At 38.2% G+C, this 19,374-nt stretch overlaps 1 protein-coding gene across 4 annotated transcripts in view; it reads left to right on the top strand.

Annotated features, from left to right (window-relative positions):
• csmd3b (CUB and Sushi multiple domains 3b) overlaps nucleotides 1-19,374 on the top strand; it is a 403,012-nt gene that overhangs the window by 75,317 nt on the left and 308,321 nt on the right. For all 4 annotated transcript variants that reach the window (XM_047808110.1, XM_027175911.2, XM_047808109.1 and 1 more), the window contains exon 3: nucleotides 11,325-11,437. In XM_047808110.1, the coding sequence (XP_047664066.1) occupies nucleotides 11,325-11,437 (113 nt within the window). The remainder of the gene's footprint in view (nucleotides 1-11,324; nucleotides 11,438-19,374) is intronic.

Genomic DNA, 19,374 nt, shown 5'->3' with positions numbered 1-19,374 from the left:
GTTGTGATTTGATTAATATAGCGTGTAAATGATGAAATCTGGTGTGTGTGTGTGTGTGTGTGTGTGTGTGTGTGTGTGTGTGTGTGTGTGTGTGTGTGTGTGTTTTACAACCTATTCAGATGTGATTGATTTACCAGTAAGATTTTAGTAGTCAAGCTATCATCGATTGGTGTGCTAATGGCAAAGCCCGGTGATGACCGTTAGGGTCCATGTATCTCTGCCAGCGTATGCAGTAACTGGCTCACCTTGCTGTAATGAATGACATGTCAGTAGGATTTAATAGGGCTTTAAAGGCCCTTGGCCTGCCCAACCCAGCCCTGGACCACAAGGCTGCACTCATGGCCTTGTCCCTCTTTGCTCCTGTAGCCTATATCCATCAGTCAGCTGCTGGAGCCTGGAGCTGTGGAGCTTTTTTCTGACTTTAACTGCTCCGTTTTTACTGTGAATTTAATTTAATTTAATGTGAACACAATATTCAAATGTCTATATATAGCGCAGACTGAAATCCGTCACGGTAACGTTAAAAAAAAGTGACGTGACATACGGCTAAGTACGGTGACCCATACTCGGAATTCGTTCTCTGAATTTAACCCATCCAAAGTGCACACACACACAGCAGTGAACACACACACACACACACACCGTGAACACACACCCGGAGCAGTGGGCAGCCATTTATGCTGCGCTGCCCGGGGAGCAGTTGATGTTCTGTGAATACTTCATATTGGTAACTTTTAGCTAGCAGGTTACGAATGAATCGACTACATAGCAGTCCTAGTGTCGTGCTTGGATAAACCCACCGCCAGCCCGCTACTGATCTTCTGTAGAGATTAGTACTCGAAATGTGTGTATATATGAACATTACGAACAGGAGAGACGACTCCCTGTCTTAAGTGTCTCGCCTGAATTCACAAGGTGTGTAAGGTTCAACTTGATATATACTTTATTGCACTTGCTATACCACCATATGGCTTTTCTATCAAAGCTTTACAGCTTGATTGCCTCAGATCCGATTCCAGATTGTGTCAGTCAGCAAGTGGGTTCAGTGCTCTGGTATATCTACTTCTCACATGAAAGCAAGAGTAAAGCCAATTTCCTGCAGTGGCTATCTAGTTTAAAAATAAGGGTTTGGGATAAAATAAGAGTGCAATATTTCAGATATGTGCTGAGGGTGGTGCGGCGGGTAACTTTTTGCCAAGGTCCCAGGTTCGACCCTGCTCTCTGAAGTTCTATACATGTTCTCCCCATGCTTCCTTTTCTTTCCTGCTCAGTAAATGGATTAGATTGGTTGTCAAATCTGAGGTGTGTGTGTGTGTGTGTGTGTGTGTGTGTGTGTGTGGATAATGCAGTTATTGAAAACGAGTGAGTGACTAAATGGCAGTCATTTTTATATCCTTTTATTACTAACTATAATTATTTTATGTTATCCCATATTATATTATCAATCTTCATTTTTTTTATCCCTAAAAATGTAAACTATTACTAGAAAGAAATTGAAAAAGCGTCTGTATCCGAACATGTCACATTGGCTGTTTCACTTGTTAGCACAGTTAGCCTCTCTGAGGAGGAATTTATCAGCTCTCGTTCGGCTGCCACTTTGCTTGACTAGTAAAATCCTAAGCTTATTAGCCAGAGGCAAGCAACCATGTCTCGCTTAGTGAGCAGAAGGCTCCTTATAAATAGCAGAGTATGTCTGAGAGCACGTGGCACTGTCCTCAGCAGCAGATTGCAAAAGAAGTAGAATGTGAGGAGCTTTTTCCTGCTGCGAGAGTCTGTGGTTCTGAAAGAATGTGGGTTTTTGATTTCTTGTGCAAGTGCTGTGTCTGGCTAAGAACATATGGAGGCAACAGAAGGCCTTTACTTTGGGCTATTGAGCTGCACTATTAGCATCTGGACTGTGCTACAGCCAGCTAAAGTTTGCCACACATTCAAAACCCTGCCTGCAGATGCAAGGTGGGATTCATTAGACAGATTTGGAAACCATTCTGTTTGGGTTTTATTCTTCTACTTTCGTGTGTGTGTCAACTGTTGGATCTGAAATAGCTCTCTAAGTACAGTTTGGTTTGTGATTGACGTTTTAAACGTAGCCAGATGATACATTTGAATATCAGATATTTTCAGATATTTTTCATTACAGTGCTGGCATACTGTACAGTACTACCTAAAGTACTACAGTACTTTAGTATCAGTTCTACTTAAAGCAGTAAGTGAACTTCTTAAACTGCACAGGCGGTCGATGTAAACAAGCTCACATGGACATTTAATATACACTGAGATTTAAAGATAATATTTAAGAGTTACAGCTATACCATTTTTTTTTTCTTACGTTTGGTGCGTTACATTTACAAAACCAAAGTCCTACCTGAGGAAAGAACTGCTAAATATTACAAATGTGAATTTTATTTCAAATATCAGTGGCTTAACGGCAAGCTTTGTCTCACGTAGAACTTCAGTACTTTGTTGGTCAACTGTTGTGGGATTTATACTTGGAGTGAAATTCAGCCGTTGCTGCACGATGTGAATGTAGAGTAGCGGTTTGCTAAAATGATTAGATGCTAAAATTACTCGTGTAAAAGGAAAAATAAACAATACTTAGATAAGGTACCTGTATTGTACCTGTCCTGTTTGGTAGAAGGCTTCAATGCAGTTAAGAGCACTTACAGATGGGAAAAAATATCCTCAAGCGTTTCATCGGGAGGACTCGATATCCGCTAAGTTGGTAATATTAATAACAGTGTGTGCTGCCAAGATAAACTTACTATCTTAGTTGTGTGATGACATGGCTAGTTAACGTACACAGCTAGACGGCAACATGACTGTTTGTGGAAGCTGCTGTACTCTAAATATGTAAGCGTTTATTATCAGTGTAAAGGAATAAGTTTTAATAAAGCAACCTATTTAGTCCGCTGAACGTGCTAGTGATGACACATGAACCAGACGGACAGGATAAAAGCGTGAGATGTTTGTTTGAGCTTCTAATCTCATAGTAACGCCATGCCTAATCAGAAACCGCTAACCAGCTCTTGATGTTGGTTTTGGCATCCTTGGAAATAAGCTCAGGGTTTTGAAACACTACTCTTACCCAGTCCACCTCCAAGAGTGAAGATTTATGGACTGTTATGCCCAGGACAGAGCTCTACGGGGATATACATGATATTATGTGTTTCAACTCAGCTAGATGCTGGAGATGATGGATGGACTTGGTGTATTCACCTTTAAACACAATATCTCACATGACAGCGTGTAAAGTGATATTTAAGGGGGAGAGAGATGTATGGTCAGAGCCAAGGACATCCTACACTCTCAACGGGAACTGAGAGACAGAGCTGGACCTTATCGTTTGTGGCCTGTCTGTCCTTCCTGACCCGCTTGGCAGATTACATCCACCCCCTGCCTGGAGAGATGAAGGAGAGGAGATGAACTGGTTGTGTACAGACGGGGGCTTTCTATTATTGACTACTTTCTCATCTTCTTGTTTTACCCATTTTCTCACACTTTTTCTATTGTATATGCCAAAGGTCTGTTGTCTAGTGACCTAACGTACTCTGTGGCTAGTATATTATTGAAACACAACAAACCCAAATCCAGCATCGGTAATAGTCTCTGACTGTGGCTTTACTTTGCTGTCAGTAGTTTGTATAGAAATTCAGCAGTTCATCAACAGGTCAGAAAAAGATCTCCCCAATTCAGGGCTCAATCTAAACCCTACTGGTAATTCGGACACTGCGGTGGCCTTCACTTGTGTTCGACTCCTAAACGCTATTTTCCCGACATGACTTGAACACATCGTAACCAAACTACCACAAAAACACAATCTGTGTGTATTATCAGTTTGATCAGTATGCAGGAGGTATAGCATATAGTTACACATCAGCAAAAAAGAGAGGAAAGTGATAAAAGGACATGTAAGCACTTTTTGGATAAGAAATCCAGCAAAGTGCCAGGGGTTATTTATTCTCCTTTCTATTTGTGTTAAATGATGTGTTAAATTCCAAGCATGAGCATTTCTCTATGGTTTTTATGTAGTTCTTAAATATTTGGAGACAGATTGGAATGTTCACCTATCGGAACGGTACTTCCTGACACAGAAAGAGACGCCCTAAGGTTAAATGACTCTATGAAACAAACTGATGAGAGGTGTTTTTTTTTTCCTCTCTTCAGTAAGTCTTAGTCATTTACCGAGGCAGAGAAACTGATATGATTTTGGTTTGTGTGGATAGTTTTACAGTGTGTTTTAGTCTGTCCTGTACTGAAAGTGCTGTGTATACGTAATGTAACAGTCTCAGGATCGAACGATCACCCCAGAATCTGCGCAGTTGCGTCGATCTCCCGCATTTAACAAGTTAGATCCACTTGCAGGATTTAGTGCATGCAATGTTTTTATTTAATGAACAAAAGTAACAATTACATAGAACATAACAAAAGCAAATCATAACTGATATGGAAACATATGATGACACAGCGTCCAGCCTTCCAGCTTACACGCATCGTTACATCAAATAATGACTGACCATAATCATGACAGCAACGCAGACATATATTGTATAGAACAGCTCATCAAGGGAAACAACAACAGGTGAGAACAAATTATGGAAAGGGCATGTCACCGCCCATCTAATAGTCTAGCAAGGAACTACACCTGACTCAGGATCTGCATTGTACTGTATATAGCCATGATAGTCCATCATACCAGACTCATCTTCTTTTCACTGTAAGTGTTAATCTTGCATTCACTTGAGAACAAACACAATATTATGTCCTGTTTTAAATGCTTGTCTAGTCCGGGAATCTATCGAGTGTTATTGAAAATAGGGGGTCTACTTGCAAATTGCGGTAATCTCTATTGTAGTATATTACTGGAGAAGATGAGGCTTTCTTAAATCCATTAACTGTGGCCCACTTATTCTGGTGACAGCCCAGGCCCTGTGAGCCCCCGGCTTAAATTAGGCTAACACACTGGGGTTTCATAAAATCAATGACTGTCTTTTTCTTTTGATTGATGACCGAACCTCTACCGAACGGGGAAAGCTGATGGTATGTTTTCTCCTTAAACAAATATGTTCGTCTTCTGCTTGCTCTCTAAACCTCTAAAATAAAGTCTGCCATTAATTGGAGCAATTCATATTTTGTATTAATATACCATTAATATTTTTTCATTTTTTCTTAGAGGAATGTTCTACTTGTATAGCTGCAATCAACAAAGCTAAAAAACTTCAAGATTGTAATTTAGCATGCTTCAAATCAAAGGAAATTCTTTTTTTATTCTTCTAAACTCGAATTATTCTTGTCCTTTTGTTTTACGTATAGATTTAATTTTTTTATTTGATCATTTTTTATTTTTTTTTATAGTTAATTTAATGTGCACTTAGGAACCAGACTGTCAGAAAGCTTTTAATATTAGGTCACACCAGATATTCTCCAGTAAGCTATAAGTGATGGACGCTGAGCTTCATCTGCTGTCCAAAATGGTCCAATGAGGACTCATTTACAAGAAATACGGCAATGATATCCTGTGGAAAATACCGATGCTTATAAGCATTCCTATAACACAATTCTCTTCTATAAACAGACATGATAGTCATTTATTATTGAACTTAAAGTTCCAGGTTGACGTTTATTAAGACTGAAATCCAAGTGTTATGACTGAGTATTGCTGTGCTGTCACTAAAGTATTTTTTTAAAAGATGAGTTTCCACTCAGTCAGAGCGCAAAGCAATTTCCCTCACTCCAGAGCCAGCTTAGTCTGTCTCCTGCAATCAGTCTGAAACAGATGCCACCAGAGAAGCAGTTTTAAAGCATCCCTATGATTCTCTCTCGTTCCGATCGAATGTTAGGGACAGCCATATTGCTCCAATCCACCACGTCCACCCTTTTATTTGCTACTCAATAGGCAGCCATTACCGTCGACACAGTTAGCTTCCACACAAAATGTTTCCTTTCCTTTGGAGAAATAAAGGGACAGTGGGAGAGAAAAGGGTTCTCATCACAGAACACCGGTATGAATGGCTGCATTTAGTGAAATATAATTACCAGATTAAAAAAGAGGAAAATGTTATTTGTGAATAAAGGAGCATTAAGAGTAATGAGTGGTAGTAATGACTCAAAGTGCTTTTGTTCTTTTAGAAGAAAGTCGGGATTCTGGTATTTATTTCTTTGTTATTTCTTCGTTTAGGAAGCGTTCGTTTCTGGAGAAGGAGAAATAAAAGTACAACCTGGGGTCCCATATTACATACAGTTAATAACACACTAAAACCCAATGACAGAATTGTAACCCTGTGTAAGAGTCATGACACTGTCTAAAAGAGATCGGTTTAATTTGGTTAACAGAATTTGATTCGTTAATATCCAGATACAGGTCTTATTTGTAAACACTTATTTCTAGTGTTTAACCTGTTTCAGATGTTTTTTAAAGCCTAATTAGGATTTTGAATAGAATTATTTACAAAAAATAAATAAATTGGAAGCTTAATGTTATGTTATTTAATGCAGTTTATGTTGTTTGCCATACATTTAAAATGGATGCATTTTGTTTGCTAACAGGCCCATGTTAGAGGATCCAATTAAAATGCAAGCCCGAGGACCTACTGCACCATTTGCCTTCACTTGTATTGATTTATTTGGTCAATACCTATTGTGGAAGCATTACAATCATTATTTATAGAGTGTATTAAACACAACTGACAAATTATACATTGAAATACAACTCAAATACTGCAACTATTAACATATAGACTGTATGTATGTATGTATGTATGTATGTATGTATGTATGTATGTATGTATGTATGTATAAATATATATAAAGATAAGAAAACACATTTCGCACAATAGGAAGCCTTGATCACTTGGCTTTTGTCATGCAGATGTGTCACTGTGCATGTAGTGTGTAGTGTGTAGTATAGCATAAAGATGAAGTGATATAGCATAAAGAGCATGAATGACCTCAAGGTCCAAAGATATGAACTAGAGAGACCTCACTAAGGTAAACAGGTCAGTATGTCATTGGAGTTAAGTACTGTAATAGTGGCTGGTTTTCATCTCTGTTTAGTGATGGTTATGGTCCACTTTAACTTAAATGGAGTCCTTTCCACATGATGTACATCATTTTCCTCAGAGGAGTGTTCCATATCCAGGAGTTGTAGGTAGACACCTGGGTCCAGGACTTGAGTAAGCATTGGTTAGCTACTGTAACATTACATATGTTTTCACCCCAAACAATTTATAAAACAAGAAATAAGGTACTTATGGATCTTGTCAGTCGTATACTTCACCTATCTGCTGTTAAGAATTTAAGAGTTAAGAATTCTCACATCCTTCATTTGTTTCAGCCAGCACTTTTTTTTATTAGCTGATTAATGACTAGCTGTTTTGTAGTGGAAATGTGTGGATGTTTTCAGACTGCTGGAGAGAAATAATAATTTAAAAAAAGGACCCTAAACATAGGTCACTTGCATGCTATACAAGGTTAGATGCTATAATGCTACAGTATGATCTGGTGCACAATTCAAGTAGATCCTTTACTGAAAGATCAGCTTGTAACCTGGCCAGTGTTGTAACCTGTCAGCCTGGTGGTATTCCAAACATATATTAACCCTAACCCTAACCCTAACCTTAATCCTAGATTAGTCTGGTTTTAAGAATTATTTTGTACAGTCTTCTTACAGTTATTATCAGAACATAACATAGCATTAGCATAAGGTCATCTTGTTTGCACTAAAACCCTTAAACACCATGATTTTTTTGCATCGCTAGTGCTGAAATTTCATAATTTCAAATAACTGAAGATGCCTTGAAATCTTCCACATTCAGATTCATTGCATTGCACAATTTTTTAAAGATCAGTTACAAAGTTATGGACTTGATTTTCCCTTTTCCCTTTTCTTTACTATCCATAAACGAAAAAAAATATATTCTTGGGAATCTTGTGAACATAACTGAATTCTTTTTTTTTATTTAGTTTATTTATCGACTCCGTGGGTAACTGGCCGTTGATATCATGATCGACTCCATATGCTGACATTTATCACTCGATATCTAAAGCAATCTAAAAATTTTTACCAAGGAAGTTTCTGAAAAGCAAAGAGGTGTGAGACCAAGCATATCATCATTAGTAATTATGGTAAATTATGAGGTATTAAAATTAGCCTCAAAGAATGTCCCTTTAAGCATCAAGCAAAACATCTTAAAATAGTCTGCAGGCTAGGCAGAAGTGGAAGGTGGCACTTATCCAAATAGAGGAATGAGGTGTGATAGGAAGAAGTGAAAAATGCCAGAGGGTGTTGGTGAAAGATACGAGGAGCAGAGTTAGCCAAAGGAAGCAAATTATTTTTAATTAGAAGACAGCTTGGTCATGAATGAGGTTATGATGAGAGAGAGAGATTCTAGTCTTAAACCCTGAACACACAGTGAAAGCTGCAAGAGGTTCAAAGGATCAGACCAGATGCAGCTCTATTGTACACATTAGGACCAGAATGTTGTCTTAATAACAACTTATAAAGCCTGATTGTCATCCAGTTCATATCAGTTTGTTTCTGTTCAAAGTAATATTGAATAAATGTGTAAAGAAAGGGAACTTTTTGTAGCCTTAGACCAAATGAGAACGAAAAAACTTGCAAGATTTTTTTTTCCTAAATGTGTCACAGTTTAAAGGTCAGGAATATTAGAGGGAATCTGTTCCATGTCCTAGAGATATTGTGCAAGAGGATAGTTATTATCTGACATTTATAATGAATTCAGATACAGTATGAAAGAATTAGCATACCCAAAAGCAATCCATTTCACATGGGCTTCCATCTTATCCATTGTACTTCAAGGGCACAAGGAGCTGTGAGCTAACACGACTTTTTCTCATGTCTATGCACAATGTTTATTGGTGTTTATTGCAGTTACATTTACTTATTTAATGTGGTCAGAACAAAATAATAAATATGGACACCTGACCATCACACTTGCATGTAATTCTTGCCCAAACATTTACCAAAATGTTGGAAGTAAACAGTTGTCTGTAATTTGTTTGTATGCTAGCGTGTTAAGATTTTGCTTCCCTGGTACTAAGAAACTAAAACATATTTCAGCATGATGATACTCCTGTGCTTTAAACAAGCTCCATAAATACATGGCTTGCCAAGATAGTATTAAATTTGTGAAGCCTGCACCTCAACACCATTTAATAATTTCAAGATAAATTGGGATAAACAATAAATACAATGTTTGCATCACACTTTCAGTTTAGGGGTTTGATTCCTGTCTCCACCTGTATGCGTTTGTGTGTGTGTGCGCGCGCGCGTGTGTGTGTGTGTGTGAAGTTTGCATGTACAGTGATTTGAGGGTCCCCCTGTCCATTGACATGCACTGTAGGCTAATTAGCTTTTAAATGATCTGGTGTGGGCGTGTGAGTGTGTGTGCGCGCGGGTGTGAGTGTGTGCGTGCATGTGTGTGTGTATGCGCGTATATGTGTGTGTGAAGTTTTCATGTTCTCCCTGTGCTTTGGGGGTCCCCCAGTCCATTGACATGCACTGTAGGCTGATTGGCATTTAAATTATCTGGTGTGCACGTGTGTGTGCGTGCGTGTGTGTGTGCGTGCGTGTGTGTGTGCGTGCGTGTGTGTGTGCGTGCGTGTGTGTGTGTGCGTGTGAGTGTGTGCGTGTGTGCGCGTGTGAGTGTGTGCGCGTGTGAGTGTGTGCGCGTGTGTGCGCGCGTGTGTGTGAGTGTGTGCACGCGCGTGTGTGTGTGTGTGTGTGTGCGCGCGTATGAGTGTGTGCGAGTGTGTGTGTGTCCATGTGTGTGAGACTGGCACCCGGTCCAATGGATACCCTGGGATAGACTCCTGTGACCCTGCATGGGATAAGTACAGAATGAATGAATAAACTGGTACCAAGGATTGTGAAAGTGCGCTTTGTTTTTCTTCCTCTCAGTTCTGTGTTTTTTTCAGGAGGCATTTGTTTCCTGTTGTAGATTTTATGTGCTGTTTTAACTAAATGGCTTTAGGCAATTTACTTTGCCATGTTTTCCAGTTTATATCTTCTTGGGGTTTAATCACTGTAACTGAAAACAAAACTATTATTTTGTCTTTCCAGTGTATCCATGTGAATGTAATATGAAGATTAAAAAAAAAGGTTAATCTGACTAAAAATACAGCTTTCCTCTGACTGAAAAACTGCACTTTATTACTGTAATGATATGATATTATTCTTACAGTATATCAGTGTGGCAGTTAAAAGACAAAGCTGGCTTAGACCTGAAGCTTCAGTAAAGCCTGTAATTAGGATTTGGTGTTGTATTAAACCTTAAAAATCTTTGCATTCGGTACAAATTCAGTGCATTTTATGAGTAGATCATTTTCCTGGGGTGTCATTAACACACTGTTGCACCGATAGTCCTCGCCTTCTGTACTGGTATGCAGCTCTACTGGTTATATATTCATCCTTTCTCACACAGACATCTCTTTCTTACTTTAGGTTTTAAAAAGTTTTCAAGTCCTTCTCCAAGGAGACAGGGTCTGCACACAATTTGAGCAGATTACGGGCTCTCATTGGGTCTCAGTGGGGCTGATTTCAGACAGCACTCTTCATCTTTTCACTTGACCACATAAAGTGTTGCACTAGTCTAGAATGTGTCCAGCTCTGGCCAATGTTCATAACAGACTCCATTTCAACTCATTTTAGTTTTTAAAGACCATAAAAGAAACATTTAGCACTGAAATCTTATTGGCTATAAAATACAGTTTTCTCATCATGACCATAACGATCGTCATGGCCCAAATGACGTATTACACACTATGCACTAGGTACTCTGCAGTATAGTGTATTAATTTTTTTTTTACTAAACAGGAATACAATCCATTTCCAAATCAATTGCAAATGGCATCAAACTCCGTAGCGGTAACGTGACACGTCTAGCTTTAACAGAAATCTGAGTATTTTTTTTTTAAATGTTTAAAAGTAAATCCAATATGGGATCAGACTTTTTCACCAGCCATCCTGAATATTTTTCCCATCCAGCATAAGCCCCTGGTAGAACCAACCCACTTCTGCTACATAAGAAAAGGTGGAAACGTCGAGTCCAACATTCCTCATTTTGTTTAATTAGTTGAATTTTTGCATAATCTGGGTACTTGAAGTGCGCTTCGTCTTGATGGACTTTTCCCGTCTGAACACTACTCACACACACTTACTGTATATACGTCAATGTGTTGTAAAATAATGTGTAAGCAAGCGTTTTTTGACATATCAATTGAAATTAGGCAGGCCTTCATAATTAGCGTTAATGAAGTTTAGGATGTGTATTAGATCTAAATATCTGTTATCTCTTATGTTCCCTGAACAGGTTAACAGGTTTCCAAATCCCACCTCCAGTCACGAGCACAGGGTCCGTCTTCTCCCTGCGGCTCACCAGTGACTTTGCTGTGAGTGCCCACGGCTTCAAAATCTATTATGAAGGTAAGGATCCTCTGCGAGTTACATTCCTGTCTGCTTGATTAACATCACCTCATATTTAATGTAACTCGTGTATGCACTTTAATTGGGAACTGCACTTAATACCAAGTCAAAGGAAGATATGAATCGTGTAGTTCATAATCAATGTTATTAGATCCTGATGAGGAGCTGCTGGGCCACTGAAGACTCCCATAAAAGCTGACCAAATTATACTGTAGACCTTACAGACATAATATTCCAGCAGAAAGACCTGTCTTCATATAGAAAAATAACTTGCGCGACTTAGTCACTACATTATCTATGTATTTATGCTTTTGTTGTCAGACCAAAGATGTAGAACTTATTGGAATAGCTGATAGTGATCTGCTAGGGAGCATCGTATCTCATCTCATCTCATCTCTGCTCATCTTTTCTGTGTGGGTTTTAGAGTCTTTAGCATCGGTGTGGCAGTTTTTAGCATCACTTGCTGCCTCATGTTTCATGAAATTCTGGTCATCTTAAAAGAATAGGTCCAGACCATACAGGAGCCAGGAGGCGTGAATTCTAGGAAATAAAATGATGTTAAAATGTCTTATTTTTTTTTTATTTATTCTTTTTTTTTTTTTTTAAATAATTTTGCTTATTGAATTGAATAGTATTTAATAGGTAGTATTTAATATTCTAGCCGTATTTCAGTATTTTGAAATACGGTACTTACATGGCATTGGCATGTCAGGATTGTTAGATGCGTCACTGAATGCAAAAACAACTAGCTTTTAATTTATACAATCACTTTATTATATAAAACTGACCGCTGCTTCTATATTCATCTGGGACATAGGCTAGCTACGGTAGCATGTTTGAGTTGGTACAGAAATAAAGCATTGTTACGGAGGCACACTGTTGGATGACTAGTAACTGAAGACTGGTCTTACAAGATATGTAGTTATCAGAGAGATACATAGTGATGGCATCTGTATAAAGTAGTAGGATAGATTTTTATATTCAGCATGACAGGGTGTTGATAGTTGATTTCTGGCTTTGGGTTTTACTGTAACCTGCTTGACTGAACTGTAAGATGCCTTCATCTGCCATTTTAGCCTACAGTATTGTTTTTTTTCCCAAGACCACTGACCATTAAACCTGTAATAAACCCAAACAGGATCTAACATGCATGGGTCCATTCTACACCATCAACATTGGAATTGGTGGCTTTATTTGTTTGTTTGTTTGTTTAATATTTTATTTATTTATTTAATATTTTAGTAATTTATTTATTTTTTGACCTGTTGTGTAATTAGTTTTATATGATTAGTTTCATTTATTCAGTAAATAACACCGATTATAAACCCCTGGATGTACAGCACTGTGTCAGTATAGGAATCAATGTTCTTTCAGCTGTATTTTTAGCTCCGTCTTTTGGGGGACCCATAAAGGAAGTCTTGTCGATCAGACAGAGGACACTGTTTACAATGCTGGCACCGATGTGTCAAACATTCTGATAGATCTTGTGCTGTGGCAGGATCAATGTAGAGAAGCATTTAAATTTCTCAACCCAAGCCATATATCAGAAACTCTTTAAACTGCATTTCACCTTGCTGTAGGACAATAATTTATATTGTGCTACTTAAGCAACTATGAAGTTTTTTCAGTGTGTTCACTGAAGGAAGAAGTTGCCAAAACATGCACAAAATATAAATGAGTGTATCACAGACTGATCTTCAGATTTCAGGGTTCTATTCTTTGCAAATTTTACAATACATATTTGTATATAATGTTGATGTGTATTATCAAAGTCATTCAATAGGGTTTATTTGTGCATGTAATTTTGGCAATATAAATTCAAGCAGAATCTTTATTTTAATCTTAAAGTTTTTTGTTTTTTTTGAGTCAACTACAAGTTTCCCACAGCTTCGAATTCCTGCACTTTTTCTTCTCTTCCTGGATGAAGAAGACAAAGTCTACAGCTGCATTAGCTATCTTACAAAACTGAAATGTAATTTAACTTAATTTGCAATCTTAATTTGCATTAAGTTGGATTTACAAAGTGTGATTTCACTTGTCCTTCAAGATCATTACTTGTCACACAGTATGAAATAATATCAGTAAAAAAAAATGGTCATGTTTTATAACAGACTGTGCATTAAAATTCCTTCCATTCAAATTATAGCATGAAATGCATTTAATGCTAGTTCACTAGTAATATAGTTCTATCTGGAGAAAAGCTTTTTGTTAATACCCACATTCTTGTGTATGAAAGTTACATTACTGTATTTGTAACCACCTTGGGAGTATTTCAGGACCCCATTCCATCCTTGAGTTTTTCAGAAACCTTCCTACTGGTGTTGCATATTTGGTTTGGAAAAAAATCTGACACTGTTGGAACTTACTTTAAATGCCTTCGGTTGAAGTAGCACTAAATCAGCTGCAGGTCATGTTATGCATGTAGCCTTTCTGTCTGTCTGTCTGTCTGTCTGTCTGCACACACACACACACACACACACACACACACACACACACACACACCTACAGTCCATTGACTGATATGTTTGGGAGGTGGGAAGAGACTAAGATAACCAGTGGAAACCATTGTAGGTACAGGGAGAACATTTTCTCTCTCTCTCTCTCACACACACGTGCACACGCGCATGCACACACACACACACACACACACACACACACACACACACACACACACACACACACACACACAGAGTTATCCGAGCTCAGTATCGAACTGTGGACCCTGGAGCTGTGAAGCACTCAGGTATTCATGTTGCAACATAATTTACTGGATTTAACATTAAACAATATGATTCAGTTACTTCATGACTTACTGGGCTAACGGGTCAGCAAATAAGAAGTAAGAGCAAAGCCGAGGCACATTGTTTGTGATGCACATCACTTCACAAAAATAAAAAAAATTCAATTTACCTTTGATTATCATAGTAATTCCTTTGTGTTGTTCATCACAAGGGAAACTATTTCCTCAGAATAGCGTTTCTCTCTAGTCCCCATGCTCCTGTAAATGCATGTGCCTCAAGACAATGTTATCATGCGCAGCAGCACAGCTGAAATATTTCAGAAAAAATGGACATGCTGAAGTCGTTATATAAAAATCTCCTCAGCACTATGCCAGAATCATTAATAAACTTGCCGATTTGTGAGTAAAGATGCCCCTAAGGGACTGGTGTCTGAAGGAGTCCAGCAGACCAGCTGTGAGCAATACGATTAATATCAACCCCATAAGTCAGTGTGAAGGCTTATAAAAGTAATGATAACATCTTGCTGCTTGGCCTCACTCACCTACTCCTGCAAACAGGCTGAGCTTACTGATAGCAGCCACTACTTCCAAACCCAATTCTCAGAACTGACCCATGGTCCTGAAGCCTTGGATTTATTTTATCAGCGTGGTATTTTTTGGCTGTCTAAGAATTTAGTTTCACACTGATGTGTAATGGATTTGTCCATATTTGAAGCCTATGATGTCATGTTTCTTGCACTGCCATGCTCGCACAGACACACAGACACAATACACATCCACATCCATCTTTTTCACTAGAATCAAATAAAATAAGACTTGCTCCTGCTTTGACATATTTCACTCAATAAACAACATTTCTGCGATCGCTAAAGCATCCAAACAGACATCATGAGGTGCCTTGACATTCAATTTCCCCACAATTTTGGTTGTGTCCAGGTGACTTACAAAACATGCAAAAGTCACACTAAAATCAATTATCGTTCCATTTATTAAGCACACGTCATCCAATAACAAATGAAGACAAGCCAGTCCGTTCCCTGATCTAAAGTATTTATTCATTGATTTATTTTATTAGATGTGTCTGTTATTAATCCTGAATGACATTTCACTGTCTCTCTCACTTTTCCATGATTAACAGTGGACTAATAGGAAGATGTTCAATAACACATAATATGATCCACCATCTGCAGCTGTTGCTATTTCAGGGATTGGTTATTTGATTTGGAGACTATGTCTAAGTGCACTGATGAAGACTGACAGATGATGGGATGCTGGATGTTAATGGTGATGGTTTGAGTTAATAGCAATGCCAGTGTGCCAACTAGACAGTGCTTCATAAGTAAGTTGGTTTATTGTCCTCTAAATATAGTCACTGAAACAAAGAATGCAATTTCTAAACCAATACACCGAATGATTTAGCAAGCAAATGTGTATATGAGGACGTAGGGATGTATACAGTACATGAAACATGATTAATTACAATGCACCATGGATACACAGGATAGCCTTTATAATTGTACATAATGGTACCAAAAAAAACCACTGAGTGAGTGACGGTGTAGTGACGGTAGGTGGAAATGCTTTTTCAATAAGAGAGGTCAGAGGAAAATGGAGAGACTAGTTTCGAGCTATCAGGCAGGATATAGCGATTTATATAGTCACTCTTTACAACTATGGTGAGCAGAAAAGCATCCCAGCATCAAGAGCAGAAATCTGGATGGGCAACAACAGCAGAAGACCACACAAGAACAGCAGAAGACCACACAAGAACAGCAGAAGACCACACAAGAACAGCAGAAGACCACACTGGATTTCACTCCAATGTGGTCTTCTGCCCTTCTTGCCCATCCACCTCAAGCTTTTCATATGTTGAGTAGATTTTAATCAGTAATTTTCCCAAAGCTATGCCATAATGAGTCAAAATCATTTTAGCTTCTCAGCATGTATAATTTAATTTATTTTGTCAGGGGCATTGGTGGGTGAAATTCTTCCAGATCATTATGCATAGTTTCTTTCTTGACAGACATACAGTATCCTTGAGTATAACAATTTTCCTGAAATACCTGTACTTTTATAGACCAAAAAATAGAAAACTGAAAAGAAAGAAAGAAAGAAAGAAAGAAAGAAAGAAAGAAAGAAAGAAAGAAAGAAAGAAGAGGAAAAAAAATTAGCTGCCATACCAGACCATTTCAAAAAGTCCTCATCTTTTAGTGGCCTCTGGGCTCCTCGCAAGATTTTGTCACAATATGGCAGTTAAAACATTTCACCAATACTAAAATGTCACAACTTAGTAGATCCTAGAGTGCTTTTTAAACATCATTTGGGACAAAAAAATGTGGGTGTCAAAGTGACCTTTACTTTCCAGTCGATTACGTCTCCAACATCTTGTTCAATAGTCAGTTTCACATTTTAAAAGATCACTGCTAAAGCTTGTTCGCTAACACTTAAACGACGACTCGGCTGAAGCTGCAGCTGTTCTCACTTATATACTGTTGATAGAAATAATGACCCTGGATAAAAAGATTTGCTCTCTTTTTTTCATGACCAGCTCCAATTGTAGTTTTATTTTACTTTTCACAGGTAAAGCTAGACTGCATAGGATGTCTTGAAAAAAAAAAAAAAGAAAAAGTTGGGGGGGGGGTGTCAGTGTTGGCAGTCATGCATACATATAAGTGACATAGAACAAAAACCCTTAAAACTTGTCTCGTTTCTGGGATTCAGAGCAATTATATGCACCTTAGAGCTGTGTTAAGGGTCTCAGATGACAGGCAGGAGCTGCAGCCAATCAGGGTGGAGACAGTGAGAGTATGAGAATGTCAGAAGCTGAGAGTGAGAAAGCAAAATATTGAGATATCAATAGAAACAGGCTTTAGGATTGATGGGGTTTTCCCAATTGTTATAATCAAGCAGAATAGGTGTCATGCCACCCGAATTAGGATGAGGTTCCCTCTTGAGTCTGATTCCTCTATGGTTTCTTCCTCTTTCTTCTAAAGAAGGAGGGATAAATTCAAATGAATTTATTTAATAATTGTATTTTCTGTAAAGCTTATTTAAAGCCCTATTCGGACGGGATTAGTTCTACGTGGGGACGTGGAGTAATGCAATTTTACCTCAGGACGTCTGTAAAATTAATTGGCCAATTCGCACGGGACAAGACATCTCAGTAAAACTAGCAGAAGTGGGAGGGGTAACTCGCTTTATGCACCACAGTAACCTCCTTGTCGTCATGTGCGTATGACGTTGCTTCCTGTTTCAAGCACCTCCATGCTTGCAAAACGCGCCAAAAACTACTTTTAAACAGGAAATGATGGACTTTTACCGTACATATTTGCAGCGGGTCTATTCGGACGGGATTAGTATTACCTGAGGTAATTTTTTCGGACCTTTTTACAGAAGGTAAAAGTCGCCGTAATCTTTACTGACATTGTCTGTAATGATTACCGAGATGGCACATTCGGACGGGACTAAAATCACAGAGAAGCTCTGGTAATAATTACTTTACCCCCACGTCCCCACGTAGAACTAATCCCGTCCGAATAGGGCTTAAGACAATCTCTGTTCTTTAAAGCATTATACAATTAAAATTCAACTGAATTGAGAAAAAAAAACAACCTTTTATTTGTTCTCTAACCTGGTGGATGGTTAGTTGCTGGACTTTGTGCTTGTTGAGTAGTTAGTTAGTCAGTTAATGACCAAAGGTAGGTGACTGTGAGTTTATCCATGTTTTTAAATTTTCAAAATTAGTTATCATTTAAGAACGAACGAGCCCTCTCACAAATGAGAGAGCTAAATACACTGCAGAATCACTGCAGTGCGGGTTTGTACCTTACCTGTAACTACAGTAGCTAGAGTTCTCCAGAGATGCAATGAACATTAAGAAGTATTTTAAGTATTTAAGCCTACTAAAAACTTTGTCTTAATAGAGCATCCTTTTATAGCCTTTGAGACGGAGAGGAAATAAAATATTTGTCTTGAATCTTGTAATTATTTTTCCTCTGACTTCACAACCATTAGCTAAAGATATTTTGCTGATCTTTGACCACGATTCTCTGAAAAAGTTATAGTTCTCACTTCTTTTAACTTCTATGGTGGGTTTCAGAAGGCACCGAGGTCAGAGTTGCAGATTATTCTTAAGGAATTAGATATGAATGTTCAAGAGATCATAGTTGTTTTCCCTCCATGTGCTAAATGAGCTCCACAGATCAACTAAAACACTTACTTCACACTCACTTTTCCCAGAAAAGCTGCAGGTCACTGATTATTTGACTGTTAAGAAATTTTTTTACTTCAGGCACAAAAAGAGTGACATGTTGATAGAATGAGGTGAAGAATCAAACAGAACTAACAATATAGTCACTAAAATAGAAAAGCTTAGGTGTATAAGGAGTCATACGTTACCATGTTGGGTTATTTCTAACCCTATGTTTGACCGTTCAAGGGAGCAAAATTACCCTGTGAAACAACAACAAAGATTTATTAAGGGTCAGAATATGTCATTTGTGCTTCATGCCATTTAACCTCCTTCCCACTTAATGTACTGTAATTAGATGAAGCTGTTGAGCAGTACACTGACTCTTAGCCTGAGCTCTTGGGAGATTGTGCTCTATATTCCACTGTTATATAAACATTTAGCTGATTCAGACCATTAATTGAGCCCTTCTTATTAGCATAAATCCTACATGTTAATCAACTTTACTTGAATCTGATTCCCTCCCCTTGCCCAGTGTGAACCCTCTCTGTGGGAATGAGAGAACGTTACTCTGCTGATCAGACACTGTATCTACCCCTCCACTCCATCTGTCCAGGTAAACTAGGCGAGCAAATGTGAAGATAAATATTATTTAAGCATGACAGTTAAGCTTCAGGACAATGCTGCCTAGCACTGCACAAACGCTCAGGTTTCTAATGCTCTTCCTTGCTTCATTCTTGTATGCACTATCAAGAGCATCAGTCAGCACAAACAAACTTTGATAACGTCTAAAAGCAAAGTTTGTTACATGGAGATGTATCCTGAGATGAAGCTTGCTTTTATGTAAATTAATTTTCAATCAGTGTAACCTCTGTTACTTTACCAAGGTTCTCTCCCTTTCTCCTGTTGATGCATATGCGGCTGAGACTCTTTGATATGAAACTCAAAGTAGTTTAGTCTGAACGCATGCTAACTTATTTCATTGTTGAAATTGAACCTGTTTGTGTT

The sequence above is a fragment of the Tachysurus fulvidraco genome, chromosome 24 (genome assembly GCF_022655615.1).
Source record: "Tachysurus fulvidraco isolate hzauxx_2018 chromosome 24, HZAU_PFXX_2.0, whole genome shotgun sequence".
Lineage (NCBI taxonomy): Eukaryota > Metazoa > Chordata > Actinopteri > Siluriformes > Bagridae > Tachysurus > Tachysurus fulvidraco.
This window is presented reverse-complemented; position numbering and strand designations above follow the sequence as displayed.